General features: G+C 45.1%; 1 protein-coding gene across 3 annotated transcripts in view; it reads right to left on the reverse strand.

The window, feature by feature from the left end:
* Positions 1 to 20034, reverse strand: part of UBE3B (ubiquitin protein ligase E3B) — a 2019282-nt gene that overhangs the window by 1399191 nt on the left and 600057 nt on the right. For all 3 annotated transcript variants that reach the window (XM_069619417.1, XM_069619418.1, XM_069619419.1), the window contains exon 10: positions 19301 to 19406. In XM_069619417.1, coding sequence (XP_069475518.1) covers positions 19301 to 19406 — 106 coding nt within the window. The remainder of the gene's footprint in view (positions 1 to 19300; positions 19407 to 20034) is intronic.

Raw genomic sequence — 20034 nt, forward strand, 5'->3', positions numbered from 1 at the left:
TTGCTGCTGTGTAGTGAGCTATCATACCCTGTGGCAAGGGGTTCTTATCCCACAGCTGAGCAGGTGATAGCTGCATATGTGACTGGCTAAGATTAGGTGCCAGGTATTGTACTGGTGGTTGTTGTATGGGGCCCGGGCATATGAGGCAAACTGGTGCTGCAGAAATTGGGGTTGTGTGTAAAAGGTGGGGTGGATACCTTAGGACATTAGGGTGGTGGGGCATGATAAATCTACTTCTGCCTCCTCATGCAAAATGGCCCATCTACCCACAAGACCAACAAACCCCCCCCCCAAATCTGGGTCTCATGCCCCCAAATCTACCCCCTCAGGCTCTCTGAAAACCTCCTCTTACCCTCTGGAAATCTCCCATTTCCCCATCTGTCAGCCCTTCTATCCTTCCCTGCATGGGGATATGTTCAGGTTGCCCTTCCATGGTGCTGGTTATTACCGCCCCTTCTATGCTCTACTTAGCCAGTTTTGCCTTCAACAGCTTTGCATCTGCCCTGTGGGTTGCTCTGCCTTATTCTTATCCTTCTCCTGTTTTTGTCTACAATATTGTATTATGTGTGCCTGTATCTTGGGCCATCCCATTGCGTCGATCCCAAACACCTTATTCAAATTGGCTTGTATGACCCTTGCACAACATGTGATAAAAACTGTGATATTTCTATCCCAAGCCTGTCCAATCTCTAACCGCCACATCTCTTGTATCTGCAGGATATACGGTGTGGGGTCCTCATTTACCTTCATCGTGCGAGCCATGATAGAATTTATGTCAGGTCTGTCGGGGCACATGCCTCCCAAAACGTTCCATGATGGTGTTTGACAGTTGTTAAACGGAGCGCCATCGTGGACAGTACTGCTCAACATTACTTCCCTATGCCCTGCCCATTTCCATATCTCGTCAGCCTGCTCGCCCAACAGGGAGGCAAACAAATTCTTTGTATCTCCTACAGCTAAAGGAATTCCTGCTCTGTGCTTTTCTAGGTCATAAACCCACATGCTAGCTCCCACAGTGAGGGAGGGCAAAGTGCACATTAAATTGTGGTCTTTTTCTATTGTTGCGCCCTCAAGCCTACGGGTCCATGGTTTGCGCAATATACATTTTTAGAGTAAAATAAAGTCCCGATCCATGTGGGGCCAAGGAACATAATGAGAATGTCCTGGTCCGTTCTGCAGCAACAGGATCTGTGTTCCTCGCTTTTTATACTGCAATACTTCCCTCGCTTGTTACCCTTGGCTAGGGCTATTCAACCAAACCGTGGTCTAAGCCTGCAGCCCCATGGTGTTACTTCTTCCGGGTCCTCTGTCTCCCACCCATTGTCACTGTCTTCTAATGCTCTGTCCGAGTCATAGTCAACACTGTTGTTGCGCTCGTTCATATTCTGTGGTACACAGTAGCCTCCCCTAAATTGGGGGTTTCCTCCCTTGCGGCTATCTGTGGATGTTCGATAGCTTTACTATTAATCTTAAAAAGAATCTGCCCCACCCTCTGTTGGTCTGTGCCTATCAACACACACTGTCCGTCCCCTTTTCCCTGGGCTGCATTTGCCTGCACCTCCTCTGCCTTCTGCAATGAGGCTTCAAATTGTCAGCAAGCCTTATTCTCAATCTCTAAAATAAATGGGTCTCTGGTGGTGTCCCTGGGTTTCCCCAATGTTCACTTTTAGGTCTTAAGTTGGGGGTGAGAACTCAGGGTTAGTGTATCCTACGGCAGGCTGTAGGGGGTAGGACCCACAATGGGCTGGGCAGTGGCCTGAATGTGCATCTGACTGGATCCCTCTAAACTATTCTCTGGGACATTCTCTTCCTCTACAAACATTTTCCATAGATCAAGTACGCTCCATCTAATTTTCAACTGTTTCCCTTTATATGTTGACAACAAATACATGTGCATACAAGGATCGAAATTAAGACTGGATAGGCAGGTGGATGGGTATTGTAGGTGCCTTTCCCCGGCTTACTTATAGCCGGTCAAGTGGCACAGCGAGTAGAGCGCTCGCTTTGACATCTGTGCAGAGCCTGCGAACGCAGGTTCGAATCCCGGCAGCGCCAAACTCAGCGTTTCATCCTTCCGAGGTCGATAAATGAGCACCACACACCGTGGGTAATAATAAGCAGCGCTCAGATACCTAAGGGTTCGTAGCGCTATATAAATGCCAAATTATTATTATTATTATTATTATTATTACTACGTGTGAGAGAAAAAATAAAATAGCAGACACAACCCCTTGTCGGGGAAAGAGGCACGGAGACCCGGCTGCAAGAGTTCAAAGGATGGTTTACTTCTCCAGCTAGGAAATAACCCAAAAAAACTCTCTTCCCTCTCATTACATCATACATATATTTATATTAGTTAAAGTATAAATGGACCCGATTGGCCAGGCGGTGTGGTGCTGTAGGTGGCATCTCTTCCTCCTGGTTGGCTGAGTAGCTGACGGACGTCAAACATCTTGTGCTCCATGCAGGTCAGGGTCCGGTCACTGTGGTCACTACCTAAGCTAATATGTTACACACTAAATAACAAATTATTTAAAACATTTTATGCTACTTTTCACATTTCTACATAAGTCACACACAATGATTATTGTCAGTACAATTGGGTCATTCGTGGCTTTAATTGAAGGCCTTGACCTTATTGTGCATTTAGAAGAATCAGGCTGTGTTTCGCATCTTTTCCTAGGTTTCAAACTCATTAGTGCAAGTAAAAGCATATATAGTAGTAAAAATGCTTAAGGTTAGTAAGGAGTGTATTGGGTGGATTTCGCAGCACAGGCGAGGGTCTGGAACTTGAAAGAAATACCTTACAGGGGGTGCAGGGTCAGGATGGCAATAATTTGTTCAAATGGGGGTGGGTGGCTTGCACGTTTATGAGGACGAATCGAGCAAAAAGTGCTTAGCTCATCTTGGTTCACATGCCGGTTCTCAGACGAACAGTGATCTCAGAGGAAGAAAACGGTAGCATATTGATTGTTGCAACTTGCTTCAGCGTGAGAATGGAAGCGCAGAGCTTTCCTTCGCAGGGGGAGTGCAAGGGTGGGGGCCAGCCAGCTGCCTGCGCGCCTTGTGTGTGTGTGTCTCTGTCCTTGGCTGCTGCGGTGGAAGGGGAGCGAGGCATTGCTGTACTATCGCAGTGAGGCCTGTTTACCCAAGATGGAGTCGAAAGGGGGCACAAAAGATGGATGCCCCGTTTCCTGCTCAGTAATCCCATCTATGCAGCAGTCAACCATGGTTAACTTTACATAAGGGCAAGGGCAATCCCATTACCGGAGGCACGTGGTCCAAGCCTTGAACTGAGGAGCGTACGACGCGAGGGGGCCTGAGGACCCCTCGCTCCCATACAGTATCCAGCATTAACCAGTGACCAGGAGCTACCACTGGGGAACGAGGAGCTAGTACACAGAGTTCTGCAAATCTAACTTCCACATAAAATGCAAATATATTGTCTATTATTTATGAACCCATATGCTTTAAATGTCACACAGATGTGTTTGAATGTTTATTTATAGATTATCTCAAATGCACTAAATTCACTTAGGTTTGTTTGTTTGTTCTGCATCTGTTAGCCAAAAGTAGCTCTTGGTAGCTGTTGGTGTCAAGCTAACCAGGCTCTTCTAGGCCCTATGCAGGAGCTAAATAGCTCCCAGCTCCCCTCAATTTCAAACACTGTGCATATGTTCTAGTACATTCTTATCACGCGTGCCCTCTCCGAGCCATGGTTCCAACAGTTTGCCCACCGTTCCCTGCACCCATTCTTTGTGTTAATTTAACACATTTTCCTTATATTGCAGAAGCGCTTTACACATATGCTCCAAGAGTATCCATAAAAACACAAGGTTCCAACCTCACTCAAAACTAAAACCCACAGATACCGGACCATCAGCTCCTTACTTCCAAAACCAATTACTCAGAGAACCGTCACCAAAACCTACAACACCTTCACTTGTGCAATTGCCAAAAACTCGCTCCCACAAGCACCTCTTATTCCCCTGACTTCTAGAACTGAGGGATAACCTGTCGGTTTCTCATAGGACCATTATTTTAAATACAGCGCTGGTTTGCCCCCATTTTAAGAGGGGCTTCCTCACATTAATGCATCACTTTTCATCACTTTATGTCACCTTTAGCCGCATCAGGGATGATCACCTCAACACTTTAATACTCATGAAATATTGTACAACATTTTCTTTCTTCGTCTAGAGGAGCTTTCCCCCGCTAATTCAACTCAAACAATAGCAATTCACAAGCAATAATAAAGAAATGTCAAGAACACTTTGTTTCACACAAAATGTGCACTCACTCACTATGTGTTCTCCGAGCACCCTTGATGCTGTGCCCTCCCTGCTAACTGCCTGCACAACCCCCCATTCCAGAGATCAGATGGACATTTGGAGAACATAGTGTCTGCTCACCTACTCCATTTGGGTGCACATGAACTGCTCTCTGAAGGCAGGTACCGTGGGCCACGACATGCAGCGGGGGCCTGAGGCACATTGGTGGGTCATCAGCTGTTTGACTCCAATAAATCCAGGAAACATTAACGAGGTGCAGAAATTGCAGAGATACAGGCTCTTTAAAGCATGCAATTATTGGCCTGGAGGTCAGTCATTGTCAAGTGACCAAAAGGCTGAGAACTCTCTGCCCGCCCACATTGGGCTACAGTATTCATAAACAAAAACCACAAAATTGCAATATAATGCAGCAATTAAGTAAATGCAAATCCCTATTCTCCTACTGGCTCTCGCCATTTATAAACCTTAAGAACAAAATACATTAACTTATCCTATTGGTTAGTACGTTAGAGTGATATTCCAAATCCATGCCCCTGAAGATGACCTAATTGTCATGATCTCTGCTTCCAAAAGGTCAGGGTTTTCCCAACTCCCTTGGAAGCAGATCCATAACCCAGGTTCCGAGTGCCAACCAGTCCCAATTGGGACCTTTTGGACCCAGTCCTGGCGCCAGTGGCACCAGGCTCATAAATATGCCCAGTCCCAGCGCTGGAAGCGCCGGGCTCATAATGCTTGGGTGGACTTACCTTCAGCAGACCATGCTGCTTACTTGCCTGCCAGTTGAGCCTCTGATCCTCTTCTGTTTGGAACTACTTTTCCTGTTGGGTGGGGCTGGAGCCACTCCCTAGATTCAGAACACTGGAACTCTTCTGGAAGGCAGGAACTCTTTTCTTACCAGGAACTCTTTTCTTAATTAGGCGTGGCTGTGGAAGGAGACACCTAAGCACTACAGGAGGCTATTTAAACCACACCCGGTGGATGAATCTTGCTTTGCGTTATTCTGCAACCTCTGCAGCAGAACGCTCATCGTGTCTTCTGCATCCGGTCCTGGGCCTAAGGAAAAAGGCTTACCATCCTGAATCCAGTCTTCAGCAACACCTATAAAGACAAGAAAGAACAGGTTAGCATTCCGGCATCTGAAAGTCAAAGGCTTACCATCCTGAATCCAGTCTTCAGCAACACCTATAAAGACAAGAAAGAACAGGTTAGCATTCCGGCATCTGAAAGGCAAAGGCTTACCTACTCTTCGTGCGCTCCGGAGGTCTTCACACTGCATTCCGGCATCTGAAAGACAAAAGTTTACCAACTCTTCGCTTGCTCCGGAGGCCTTCGGCGCTGCATCCCGCATCTGAAAGACTAAACAAGGTGCGTTTAAAGACATTGGGGAACTTTAATACTCACGTGCCATTACTCCTTTCCACATCTAATCCAGTGGGTATTCCGGCACCCTGCAGCCGCTCCGAACTCGTACCTGCAAAATAAAAAGACAGTTAGAGCGCATAGTGAAGCAGGCAACAAGCGCTTACTTACGTGCTTCCAGGCGCTTCTATTCATCACACGGGCTCCATCTTCAACTCACTTCAGCCCGTCATCCGCCATCGCCGGAACCCTGCAAAACAAGAGACATCATTACTAAAGACTTTAAAGACATTTGAATGACTCGAAACTTACCGTTCATGCAGTAAACGACGGACAGCAGTCCTCTGAAGTCAAGAGGCCTGCGCTACCTATCCAGTGAAGAAACTGGTTACAGCACCCTGCCCCGAGGCAGATGGAGAGCTCGGCATTCTCTTACCTAAGGTGAGAGCGTTAACCTTTGGGGGTCTACAGGAGAGGAGAAGAGGAAAGAGATAGGGACACCCCAATAACCCCAGTTCATTAACCCCATATTTTCTATCTGCAGACATCTTACTCTACACGTCAGGCATACAGTGCACAGAGGTCCAGCCCAAAGAGCCAACCGGGTGCTACACATCACCTTTGAAGATACGGTAGTCGCCCAGTCAAGACCGGCGCCTCTGCGAGAATCAGGTGAGCGTTACACTAATAGGGCAATAAGTAAAAGAGTAAATTCTGCACCTCATGGCAACAATAGTAGATGCACAAACACCCTTTCTTATGACACCAGACATCTTGACACCCTAGACCGTTCCCAGTCTTCCACACCATGAAGCATACCTTTCCAACTACCCCATTGGCACATATTGCTGTCCCCATTACTCATCCTTCTAGCTAGGCCAAGGACAGAAACTGTTAAATTGCAAGACATTCATTTTGCTTGAAAAAATGTAACGGAGGCCCCCCCACTGTTGAAAAGTAATTTTTTTGCATTATTTGACCTACCAAGGCACTCTGCCACGAACTTGGCAGTCCTAAGACATCTCTAGAGGGCAGTAGATCCAAAGCCTGATTCAGTATGTTGGCAGTGCCTCATCCCGAGGTCTAGTTCACACCAGAACACGTCTTTTTGTAACTATTGTATTTTCATCTGACTAATGCTATAGACATAAATCGTTATTATTCCATGTGCTCAAAATCCCTGGGAAAAGCTTCATGAGCCAGGATAATAGGAACCTCATCCCTGAAACAATAACAAGTTTTTAGTATTCTCGCAACCTTTATTTCCCTTTACATTTAGGGTGTTGCATTTGCATATTAACAGGGTCCCCAGTGATATTGCTGGCGGCACCAGTTTTATACTTCTGATTTCTGCAATCACTCTTTTGCCACTGGAACTGTACTGGAAGTGTCCCCCCTCCCCTCAAGCACTCCCTAGTGCACCCCCTACCGATCCTTCCTGTCTGGCCCGATTTCTATCACTCCTTTCCTGGGCAAACTCCTGGAAAAGCTGGCCATCTCCCAGCTTACTCTCAAACACTGAATCTGTAGGTTGTCTCCATGACCATCTGTCTGGCTTCAGTGGCAGCCAGAAGCACGTAAACTGCTCTCCTGAACACCTATGAAGATCTGCTCACTAACTCCGATACTAGCCTTCCTTCAGTCCTCATCCTCCTTGATCTATCCTCTGCTTTGACACTGGTCAATCATGTCATCCTAATCAATCGTCTCTGAGGACCTGGGCATCACAGATCAGCCCCTGGCTTGGTTGACCCCCTTCCTCCTGGACCGACCATCTCAGGTCCAACTTGGGTCCTTTCTCTCCACCACCTCTCTCTCCACATGTGATGTCCCCCAGGGCTCTAACCTCTCACCCTGACTCTTCAATGTCAACTTGGCCCCTTTGGCCCACCTTATCTCTACCTTCTCCTCTAACTTTCAGTGTTATGCAGATGACACTCAGCTCCCCTTAAAGCTCCCCTCAGCCTCCTATCAGCTCCTATCATCTCTCGCTCATTCTTGGCTGTCTATCCTTGATTCCTCTCTCACTCTGGCCGCCCTCCTTGGGCCCCCTTCTTTCACCTTCCTGTGAGGCAAAAAACCTTGGTGTCATCTTCGACTCTTTCCTTCTCTGCTCACATCACGGACCTTGCTAAGAAGGCCCACTACCAGCTGAACCTCCTCAGAGGTATTCTTACTTTTCTCACTTTCCCCCAGAAGCTCACGGTCTCCAAAGCCCTGGCTCTCTCTAGGCTGGACTACAGCAACAGCCTCTTTCTCAATCTACCTTCCTCTACTGCACCCTCTGTAACTAATCCAGAACATGGCTGCGAGACCGGTGCTTGGCCTCAAGCCCAGGGACCAGATCTCCCCAGCCCTGAAATCTCTCTACTGGCTCCTGGTGGCTGCAAGGATCAAGTTCAAGACCCTCTGCATCGTCCACAAGGCCTTCCTGGGGCCTATATCCAAATCTCTCTTCCTAAGCACCTTCTGTCTCAGGCCCTTTGCTCAGTCACCTCCAACTCTCTGAGGGTCAGACGCTTCTCCAGGCAGAGAGGGGGGGTAGATCTCTCTCCTCTATAGGTGCCTACCTCTTGAATGGCCTCCCTGCCCCTCTCAAACTTGAGCCGGACCACCTCAAGTTCCGGAAGCAGCTCAAGACCTTCCTTTTCACTTCTGTTTTCTCTCTCTCTCTCTCTCCCCTGCTGAACCACCTGTCTGCTGCGCTGACTGGTTGCCTGGGTACCCTCAGAGTCTCACCGGGTACCAGGCTCCTCCACGACCAGTGGCCCCTGCACTGCCTCCGGGCCAACTGTTCACTTATGGGCTGTATCTAGTACCTTACAGTCCCCTGCCTCCTTGCACATACTCAGACCCGCTGCCCTGGCTGCACTTACTCAGAGTAATGCTGCACTGATTGCACTTCCTCCTTCCCTCCTCCTTAAACTTCCCCTCCTGCACTTTGCATATCGCACTTTCACAATCTGAATGACAAGGCCTAGTAAGATTGTTTTGTCCTCCCTCTGCCTTCCCTCCCTTGTCTTGTCACGCCTAGAAACACTTGTGTACAGGCGGGTTATAAAGGACTTATAAATCATATCATACTAATCATTGTGAGTTAAATAGCTAGGTTTTCAGCTGTTTTCTGAAGGTGAGGGGGGTCTTCTGTCATTCTTCGGGAATGAATTCCATAGATTGGCAATTACGTGAGAATCCAGTTCCTCTAAATGTCGTTTTTTTGTTTAGTTTTGGAGGTTGTCGCTTGATCTTAGGTTTGTTCCTGGTTGGCAGCGGTTGATCTTGGCCTGGAGGAAGTAAGCTCCTTGTCCGTGCAGTGATTTGTGGGCGATCAGAGGGCTTTGAAGTTAACGCATTTTGTTACTGGGAGCCAGTGTAGGCTTCTCAGGTGATGTGGTGAGTGATGTGGTCTCTTCTGTTTACTCTCATGTGTATTGTTGCTGCAGTGTTCTGGATGCATTGGAGTGTTTTAGTGAGCATTCCAAGGTAGAGGCTGTATGTGTAGTCGATTCTTGATAATACTAGGGAGAGGATTGCAAGGGTCCTGTGTGGGAAGGAGAGGTAGGGGAAGTTGTCGCATGAGGTAAAAGCATTTCTTTGCTATAGTTTTGACGTGTGGGTTTAGTCTGCTGTCCACGAGTATCCCCAAGTTGTTTTTTATCATGGCCGACGCATCCGGTTGGGTGACCTTGCTTTGGACCACAAAGTGCCTTTCCAAAGGTGAGCCATGTTAGGGAGAATTCTCTGTTTAGGCTGAATTTCCCAACCTAGTGAGTCCCCCAGCAGCTTTGCTGGATTTCTGGAGTGTTTTTTTTTTCTCTCCTGCCAAGAGTGAGACTCTTTTTCCCCCTCTTGGACATGATTTATGGTGTTCCTTTGACTGTTAATGTGTTTTCTGGGCTATGGGGTCCTTTACTCCATAGGGTCTCATGTGTTTTTACTATGTGTGTTACACAGCACCCTCCATGCAGTGACACAGGGGTGTCATAGTGACACCCCACCATAGACTCCATACCCTGGGGCTGACTACTGTCTCCCAGGGCATGTAAAGTCACCATTGGCTTTACTAGTCCCAAATTATGAACAGAAACCAGTACAAACCATCATATTGTGGACGTACTGGTCGGGGGAATTCGATTGCCCCGGGGTCTGTTAGTCAAGGGGGCACGTCTCCATGCCCCCTGATCGAGTTTTGGCTGGTGGCAGTGGATACTACTTTTTATATTCGACCGCAAATATATCCCTATGGGATTTTCCCATTGTTCAAGGCTACCAACATTAATTATTTAATTCTCATAGCCTCGAACATACCGCCAGTTTATTTATTTAATATTAATTCGCCGGTTGGTATTTTTTGCCAGGACTCGATTCTAAAATGGCGTTTGTGTTCTCTTCTGTGACTCAAACCCAAGTCGAGCCCTTTGTTCCACTTTTGGCGGTCTTCTCCACAGAAGCCTCCAAAAGTGGTGCCACTCTGTCTGGGTGCCACAGGGGTGTGGGAGGGGGGTTTAGGTACCCTGGACTGAGTTACCTTGGTAACTCAAGTCGCACTCTTGTGTGATTGGCCCAAGTGGTGATCCGGCCGGCTCACCACTTAGCATGTTTGATTGACAGCTAGGCTGAGTTTATGGGGGTTTGGTGCATAAAAGCAGGGCTTTTGGGACTGTAACTTCAGAAGTTGCCACAGGACCTGAGAATCCGACGAGGGAGAAGCTGAGCCGACCTGCTACGATGACACCACCGGTGGAGCCCTGTGGAACCGACTCACCACTTCCCGACGACGGAGAAGATCTCCCTGCTGGAGAGTCTTCTTCCCCTGACTGGTGGACACAACCAGTTTACCTTCATTTCCTCGCATCCCAGGGCGTCTTGTGGTCGAATTGCCCGTGCCAAGCACCCCGGCAACCGGATTGCCACTTACACTGGACCGCGAACAAACGGACCGCTCCTTTTAACTGAGAACTCCGCGGCTGGTTTCTCCCCTGGCAGTGCAACGGACTCCTGTCTTCCTCCCCGACGAGATCCTCTCTTCCCCCGGACGAAGCACCGACTTGCATCCGCTGCAAGGAACAACTGCCCCTGCTGGAGTATTCTCACCACTTTAAGGTACCGTGTCCGCCAGGCCTCCCTTTCTAAAGATTGCTACAAGGTAATAATAACCCCTTAACCTTCTGGACTGGGCTGGCCGCCTTGACCATCTAACTGGTCCCTTTCTTTTGGTCCAACTCTTTCTGAACCTTTTCGAGACTTTTGTGCACTTTTCAAACATGTGACCTTGGACACATTTCGTTCTGATCCTCTTAAAGTGGATCCGGCTTTCTGAACTCTAACTTCACTGTTTGACTCTGCCTTCCTCTCTTGCTGTGTTCTCTTGAAAGTGTTGGGATCTGTTTCAATTTATGCTCTGCCTTTCTCTCCCTTTTTAACCGAATTATTAGAGTGCCATCTGCGTTAAGCGCTCACTGCTGTCTGAAAATAAGTGGGGCTTTACTTAAGACTTGTCTAAATATTCTTTTAAGGGAGTGTATATCTTTTAGTGACCGTGTTTTTGAACTGCTTACAATTAGTGCCTGTGTGTTTTACTAGATGTGATTTTAAATAAATAATTATATCTCTTTTACACCAAGCTCTGGTCAGTGTTTGCTTGTTCTACTGTGTTCTTTTGACCTATTGTGAATACTCTGTATACTGCCTAACTCTTCTTGAGGGAAGTCTGACTGCTCAGCCACAGCTACCAAGTGAATCTGTGTGGTACAGACTGCTACCAAGTGGGTTTACTGCCAAACACCTGTAGTCCTAAATCTTTTGCAGTGGTCCCAGAGGGAACTGCACAGGTTTCTGCCTAACAAGCCAAGATGTGGGAAACTCACAATCGGATATCTTTGGCAGTTTACAATTGAGGCTAGTACATTCTCTGTTCCAGTGAAGGTGAGACGTCAATAGCAGCAGTTCTCGTTTTCTAGTTCTTCAGTGATGGTTCCCATGCGGTTGTGAAGATCTTCAATCAAGTAGGCCAGCTGCAGGCACTGTAGATGCTGGTATGCCAAAGAGGAGATGCTGGGGTACAGCCAAGCTGTGCAGTGGTGGAGCTCAGGTCTGGTGGCCAAAGGTGCAGATGGCGTTCAGATGCAGCGGTTCCGTTAGGTGTCACACTTGTTGGTAGTAATGATGTAGACTTTGTGTTTCTTCAGGGTTGTAGCTTAGTTACTTGTTTATGGACATTCTCAAGTCTCGGATATGGTTGCTTACCAGAGCTTTCTATGTCTGTTACTCTCACCTCTGTTTTGGCTCTGCACAAGGATGAGTCAGCAAGGCTTCCTGAGCGAAGGGATTCTCAAGGATGTGTGACTTAGTTGAACCAGCTGCATCAGGACAAGAGCACACCATGCCTGGCCTCCTCTGGTAAGGATCAGCCCATTACAGTCAGCACCAGGGTGGACCTTTGCCAGTAGGAAAGATCGTGGCAGAATGCAGGTTCAGTCCAGACCTAGTTGTGATTCGTCTTACAGGGTGGCATCTTCCTCCATGCTTTGAGAGTCATCCTTGGGTGTTATTACAAGGCAAAGGAGATAGCCCTTTAGTTAAAAGAGTTAGAGGCCTTGGGAGGGAACCCAGGCCGCAATCACAGGGTTGCAGTCATTGAGGCATTCTGACAGTAACCCATTCAGTGTTTTGAACCTCAAGAGAACATTCACAAACTGATTGCATAGGGCAGCAGTAGCAGAGCCCTCGTTTTCCTAAACCGGTAGTAGTCATGATAATATATAGCCACATCTGTATCTCATTCACAGGAACAATGACTAGCTGTAACACTTTGTACTGGATTAACAGGAGGTCTCAGATTAGACAGTGAATGAGAAATGTCTTGGTGTTTGGCCTTCTTTGGCACCTCATTGCTTGTTGAGACTGATGGAACTGCCTCTGTTGGGTTCCCGTTTTCCAACATTCCTTTCATACGTAGTAGTGGGAGCTACTATGATCAGCCTTTAACTAACTGCTGCAAAATCCTTAGACAGCCCTTCCTCCCTCCTTTCCTTTTGCAAGTGTGTGTACATGTGTTTTCTCGCACCTTTTCCCCCACTCACCACCTCTTCCAAACAAAGTTGCCCAGAGTTTTCTAGGAGATCACCTAAAACACTAGAGTCAATTTTCCTGGGTCATTATTTGTAGATATGAGTAATAAAAGCATTCTGTTTAGTATGTGCCCTCTGTTGCCTTGACCCTAGTGCTTCTGGTAGTAGCCTGCCATTCTGCTAGAGTTTTAATCCTTAATGTTGCTCTGTTCTACTGCCTGCTGTGAGGAGCACCTGCTCAAACTCCTGCCAGATAGTCAAACCTGGTTTAAAGAACAAAAGGTTGTTACATTTTATACCATTCTGTATGCTCTTTGTAGCAACTTAATCTCATTGATAGCAAGAAAAAATAGCGCTACCTTAATGTGCCATACACTATTTCAAAGCCAAACAGTAAAAGCTGTGCACGGCTCTAGGGGCACTGAGAGGCCTATGAAGCTAAGTCATGTACAAATGATGTGCATTGCGTCTGCAGGTGCTCACTGGAATTATACACAGTAATATGTTAAGAAAAACTCAACGTCAGTGATACAAATGCAACTGATGACTCAGTCAAGTTGTGGTCTTGTCATTTACTTTAATTCAAGGATTAGATTATAATTGGGCCGAGACATGTTTCACATGCTTCTGACGTGCACTGGATAGTAGGTTTCTGCACAATAGTATGTCGTAAAATCTGAAGTGGTACAACAACACTTACATTTGTTATGAGGAATGTGGTTACAAAAGTGTTATTTTAATCTTAGTTGTGCAGCAAAAGATCAAGCTTGTGTCTCATATGGCTGACTATAATTGTATTGGTCCAACATAAAATAGCAATATCTCAACATAATCCACCTCTGTAAGTTTGTGTGTAGGCCTAAATGCTGCAAAGGGCATAGACAATGTTAAACTACAGTAGTTGCAATTTACAGAAACAAAAAAATAATGAGAACAATATTATTTAAAACAACTGGGTCCTGGATCATTAGCTATCAAGAATTATTTAATGCAGGCATTCTTTGAGATCACTAGACACAGGTCAGTTGGAAAAGAGATATTACTACTATCTCCTGCATGGAATAAACATCTCTGGCATCTGGGACGTCATGTAGCACTCCAAGAAAATGAAATGTCTTAGCATACGGTTGTCAGCTGAAGTCTCAGAGAAGATGCACATTATTTTAATTAAGTGCTACCCAAGCCAGAACTAACATGGACAGATGGGCACTTCTGAAACTGCATAGGAGCAACATGAAGATGAGCATTATGCCAATGTGAAGCTATATTTCATTGAGGCTGCCTCACACAGCTCCACCAAAGTTGCTCAGGGACAAAGTCTAATAGTTAAAATTCTTTCTCTTGGATTAAAATAAATACAACCATTGTGGAAACTACAACTCACCTTCTTGATGGTGGAGGATGAATGTGCTGAACACTAGGCAGTATTAAAAATGAGAAATCATTTTTGATGATGTTAGCCTGGACCAAGAGCTGACGGGTATACCATAAAACTTTAAATAATTCTATTTGTTTTAAACTTTAGACATTACCAATTTATCAAATTTTGACATCTGCAACCCTATCTAAATTTATGATAATGAGTGGGTGTTGGCCGAGACTTCACGAGCTTGTAGCTGGAATCTCGGGCATTGGTGACGACCTCCACACAGAGCTGACCACAGGATTACCTAGTAAAGTAGTTCCTGATGGAATACTGGATACTAGTGTTTCAGTGAGTGGATCAGAGCTGTTCCTCCCTGAAGATTCAATATGGCTCACCCATTTGATTGGGGTCAACAGGAAGACGTCATTTTAGCCAAAATAGTACTCATGCTATATGAGATAAATAGAACACTTGATTATGGATAAGATGTGGACAACATTCAATTAAGACAACTTTGCATTTTAAATGGATTGCACGACTACTCTGCAAGGAACTGGCCAATTCTGCCACAGTCTCTACCCCTCCTTTCGCCATCCAGGCCCTTTGCATGGCCCTTGCCTCTGATTTCATCTAAAAAGAAGAGGACCATCCTGTCCACCATCTTCTCCTCTCCCCCCCTTTCCTTCTGTGAACTCTGACCCTCCTTGAGCCACGCTCCCACCCTCTTTCTCGTCTGACGAGGTCGCTAGACAAGCCTGATCTATGAAAGTCTTGTCAAAACAGGTTAATCCATGTTCTTCTAAAACCAAACTCAAGAAACCCAAGATGATCCTTCTTGCCCGGCTAACTATCGCCCAATTTCCATTACTCCTTTTCTGGGCCAACTGCTGGAAAAGCTGGCCATCTCTCAGCTTAACCTTCACTCTGATTCTGTTGGCTGTCTCCACGACCACCAGTCTGGCATTAGAGCTGCCAGAAGCATGGAAACTGCTCTCCTGAACATCCTTGAAGATCTGCTCTCCAACCTTGACTAACATTCCCTCTGGCCTCATCCTACACAATCTCTTTTCTGCCTTCGACGCGGTCAACCATACCATCCTGCTCAACCGTCTGCGTGACAACCTGGGCATCGTCGATCAGGCTCTGGCCTGGCTGACCTCTTTCCTCTCTGATCGACCCTCCCAGGTCCAACTTGGGTCCTTCCTTTCCTCCATCTCCCTCTCTACCTGCGGTATTCCTCAGGGATCCAACCTCGCACACTGGCTCTTTAACCAATACCTGGCAACTCTCGCCCACTGCATTGCCATTTTGTGCTCAAACTTTTGACTAGATTGCATATGATATGCATTTTCGGAAGAATTAAGATGGTTCAACAGATAATAGTGTGCCTTTGGATATCAACAACTGTACCTGATGCTGAAGAGTGACTGGAGAAATGAGTTGCTCCTAGTCTCCACTACTAAACATGCTAAGCACACTTACAAGAATTCCCTGAAAAACTTCAATGAGATCTGGCTTGTCTGTATGCACATATATGCCTGAGGCCATATAACAATGGTCTTTACTTTTGGAACTTCAGTGTCTGATCAAACATTTGGGTCTTCCACCTAAGCCACCACATACGATTCTCAGGATTTCTAATATTGGCAATTATATCTACATCATTTAAGTTTGCACTGTTTTGGTACCTTATTTTTAGTTTCATTCAGCAGGTTGTGGGTTTGATTTTAATAATTTAAAAATGAATGTTGATTGACCTCACACATGTTGCACTATATTCCACCTTCAATCTTAAAAAGAACTCTATTTTTTTTTTAATTTATTTATAGAAAAACTACAGTTTGAACAAAGAAAAATATATCAAACTTTTGTTTCTAGAGCAGAGAAAGAGAAAGAGACCAGCACAGCTACTCCAAGGTATTAAACATCTGCTTTCAAAATCATATCGAGGTAGTTCATGGTAGCACAAACAAATTTTGTATTATTTCCAAATATGAGTTTAGCCCACCAGCCCTCCATATCTTCATCTATAGGGGCAAATTTTCCAAGATGTAATGAACGTTGCTTGACGGTCTGACAGCATTCGATTAGCAGATGTTTAGAAGTTTCAATCGATTGGCCACAGAAACGGCAGAGATCGTCATGCAGAGATTTATCTTTTCTTTGCCAAAGGATTTCTTTGGTTTTTAGAGTGTTTATTCGAAACCTTAGAAATTGTTCTCGATGATGGCGAGACGGGCAGTTCAATAGGTAGCGTGCTGGTTCATTTAGTTTCCTTTGATCAACACCCATCAATTTTGTTGATTTCAGCTTTTGTCTTGCTTCGTTGTTGACAATCCAAGCCCAGTTATCAAATTTCTTTTTGGCGTGCTGCGGACGAGTTAGGAGATCATAGTTGCTTATGTCAGCTACCGATAAAAAAGCCATTATTTTAGGGAACCACAAGTTAAGTAAGGATTGGTTGTTTGTCACCTGATCATTGGCAAAGATTTTATATGCCGGTGCAGGTGATTTTAGGGCGATTTTACGCATTGTGGCAATCGAATTCCAGACCACTCTCATATACAATTAATTCAAAGCTAATTCATGTCTCAATAGGATTATCGATGTTGATGGTGGAAGCCTCAAGACTTTTCGCCAGAAAGAGCCTTCGAATGTATGCCAGGTTTGCTCTCTTATGTTCCAGCCAGCCTCGGCTCCGAAGATTATCATTGGGACCACTTTTTGTTGATAAAATTTGAGCACAGGTTCCATTGAGAACTTTCCATAATTTCTGTTGATTTTTGCACCTTGCAGAGCTAGTTTCGTCATTTTTGATGTTATTTCGTCGACCCATTGCTGTTCGCAGATGGAATTATTAAATTGTATCCCCAAGTATCTTATTGAGTTGACGGAATCAAAGTTGGCATCGGCGATTTTCCACTTAAAAGCTTTATCTTTTTTGCTTCTTACGTTTCCTATAGAGACGATTTTTGTTTTTGAGGTGTTTATTGATAGTTAATTCCGTGCCATATATGATTGTAAGCATGTTAGTAGATGCTGAAGCCCGATTTGGGTTTTATCCATCAGAACTAGGTCATCTGCGTAGATGATGCAATTGATCGGAATTTGATTTAACTTGGGTGAAAAGCAAGGAACTGTTGCAAGGTTGTGTGGTAAATCAGCCAGAAATAATTTGAATAGCTCTGCAGCTAAAGGGCATCCTTGTTTAACCCCTTTGTGGGTTAAAATGGTGTCGGATAGCTCACCGTTGTTGTTTAATCGGACTTTAATTGATGTGTTGTCATGAAGAGCGATGATTGGCTCTAGAATGGAGGCCGGACAACACCATTTTGTCAGTTTCACCCATAGTCGACTACAGTTCACACCATCGAAGGCCTGTTTCATATCGATGAATGCAAAGTGTATCTTTCCATTATTCTTTAATGTTTCCAATTTTAGGATCGTCAGAATTAGTAGATTTACATCCACTCCGACACCCTTCATGAATCCAGTTTGACGTATGTCGTTTATTTGAGATTCTTCTGCCCATTTTGCAAGTTTGATACGCAGGTTAGACCCAAAGATTTTTCCAATCGTATCTAGCAGGGCTATTGGGCGATAGTTATTCGGATCGTCCCAGCAGCCTCGCTTATGGAGGATTGGAACCACTATTGCAGTCTTCCATGATTCAGGCAGTTTTTTTGTCCGACTTATTTTTGAAAACAGAGTTCCAATAAAGTCTGCCCACTCGCTTGGATGTTTTTTTAAGTCCACGTTTGAGATCAGGTCAGGACGTGAGATTTTTAAGGCATTGATAGCGCGGATGATGTCATCGTGCGCCATCTGAACATCCCACTGCGTGACATCTGTACCGATCGTAAATGGTACCTCGGCTTCAGGTTTTTGAAAAACCAAAGAGAAGTGCAAGTCCCATACGTCACCTGATATGGTATTTAATAAGGTTGGAGTACATTTAGAAAGGTCCGAGTTCAGAATCTTCCAGATATCACGAGTATTCTTAGTCATGATAAGGTGTAGCATGTATTCTGCACAATCTTGCTCGATAATGATGGCATGAGACTTTGCCCAATTGCGATAGATCGTGCGTCTTAATTTTATCACCTTATAAACTTCCATTATCTTTAAGCATTTTCTCAGTTCTCTCAGATCTTTCCGCAGGACCTTTTTAGCGTCATGTAGCACCTTGCTATATGTGTGTCGGTGGGACCGCCCAAGTTGCCTTGAGGTTTTGCCTGGAGTAGTGTATTCAGTCAGCAAAGGTATATATTCAGGGCCTTGAGTTGCTGAGATGTTCGTTAGCTTTCTCCTAAGGCATTGAATCTGATTGCTACTTAGTCACAGCCGGCTACCGCTTGCGTTTGTTTCCAAAGTGATCTTAGTAGGACTCGTTGATGAATTTAATTCAATCATAAAGCAAAGTTGCAGGAGACTGTGATCACTGTATTTCATTTTCTTTATTTGTAGGTCGACTATCTTGGGTTTGAGATTGTTAGAAATCCATATATAGTCGAGAATACTGTGTGTTGATTCACGATTCCATATTGGCTTGGCGGGGACGTCTCCTTTTGTTACACCATTTAACATCGATAGATCGCGCAAGTCCATGGCGGTCAGCCAGCTTTGCCCTCTTGCATCAATCGCATCGGATGGCAGCCGCTGATACTTCCGCAAAGAATGGTCAAAATGAAACCAATTGCAGTTTAGGTCGCCACAACAAATGACTGACAAGTTATTGTGAACGAACATCGCATCATCGACTAACTTTAGAATTGCAGTTATTATGGCCTCTGTACTGATCTTTGCCGGGTTCCAGTAGGTGTTTATGATCAGTAGGTACTTCTTTGCTCCGAGAGTGTTTTCCATTGTGTGCATGATGGAACCTTGCACGTATGGATTAGGATTAGTTGATACTGGAACTGACCATGTTTGAGTGATTCGCACCATGGTTATGAGTCCTGAGCTTGGACGACCTGTAGGGTTTTTAACGGCGGCATTTAATAAGGTAGTGAAACCATCACGAATGGGTGGATTGCAAAGCCAAGTTTCCTGCAGACATATAATAAACACGCTTTCCAAAGATATTTCAAAATCGTTGAATAAATGTTTATAACCACGTGTATTCCAAGATAACTATTAATAAATTAAAGTAATGTACATGGTTAAATGCATGAAATACTTCACCAGAGCCCTGTTTGTGACAGAACACTTACCTCAGGAGTTAAAGTAGCAAGATGAGAAACAATGGCAGGTACTGACATAATGTGGATCAAGAAGGAGCGCAGTAGATTGTCTGAAAACGAGGCTGCAACTACAGGTCTTAAGTAAAAGAAACAAAATAGTAAGAAAGAAGCCTTTCAAAACAGATATGTGCACATCTACACATTTCAAATGAAGACAAATGTCCCAAGATACCCTTCTGCAATGAAACATGCTATTTTTAAATAGTATTTGCTTTAACAACTCTTCGCATACAGGCACAGGCTCATGTAGTAGTAGTAATGTAGTAGTAATAAGCAACAAAAATGACCCCTGCTATAGCGCAGGGAATCTTGATTCTATTGAAAACATGGAGGAAAGCATTGTGATTCAACTTTCTTTATTCTACTCATCACATAAGATTTAAATCTTCAACTTCTCTTCCATTTTTTTTGTCAAAACATGAAAACACTAAAAAAAAAAAAAAAATGGACTACGTTTCCCATCATTCCACTTCCTCCCCCAGGGCACAACTAAAACAACTGTCCAACATTATCACAGTAAAACACTCCTCATACTTGCGCTACTGGGGGGGGGTGTGGCCTGATGTCCATGGTGTGAGGACGCGGTTCCCGTGAGCTCCGGCCGAGCCGCGCAGTCCAATCCTGTTCTGGGTACCAAAAACACAACAAATCAACCCATCCTTCGGTACAGCTGTACATCAGGCGATTAGCTGCACCCTACGACT

Source organism: Ambystoma mexicanum, chromosome 10, assembly GCF_040938575.1.
Source record: "Ambystoma mexicanum isolate Mex_15411 chromosome 10, UKY_AmexF1_1, whole genome shotgun sequence".
Taxonomy (NCBI): domain Eukaryota; kingdom Metazoa; phylum Chordata; class Amphibia; order Caudata; family Ambystomatidae; genus Ambystoma; species Ambystoma mexicanum.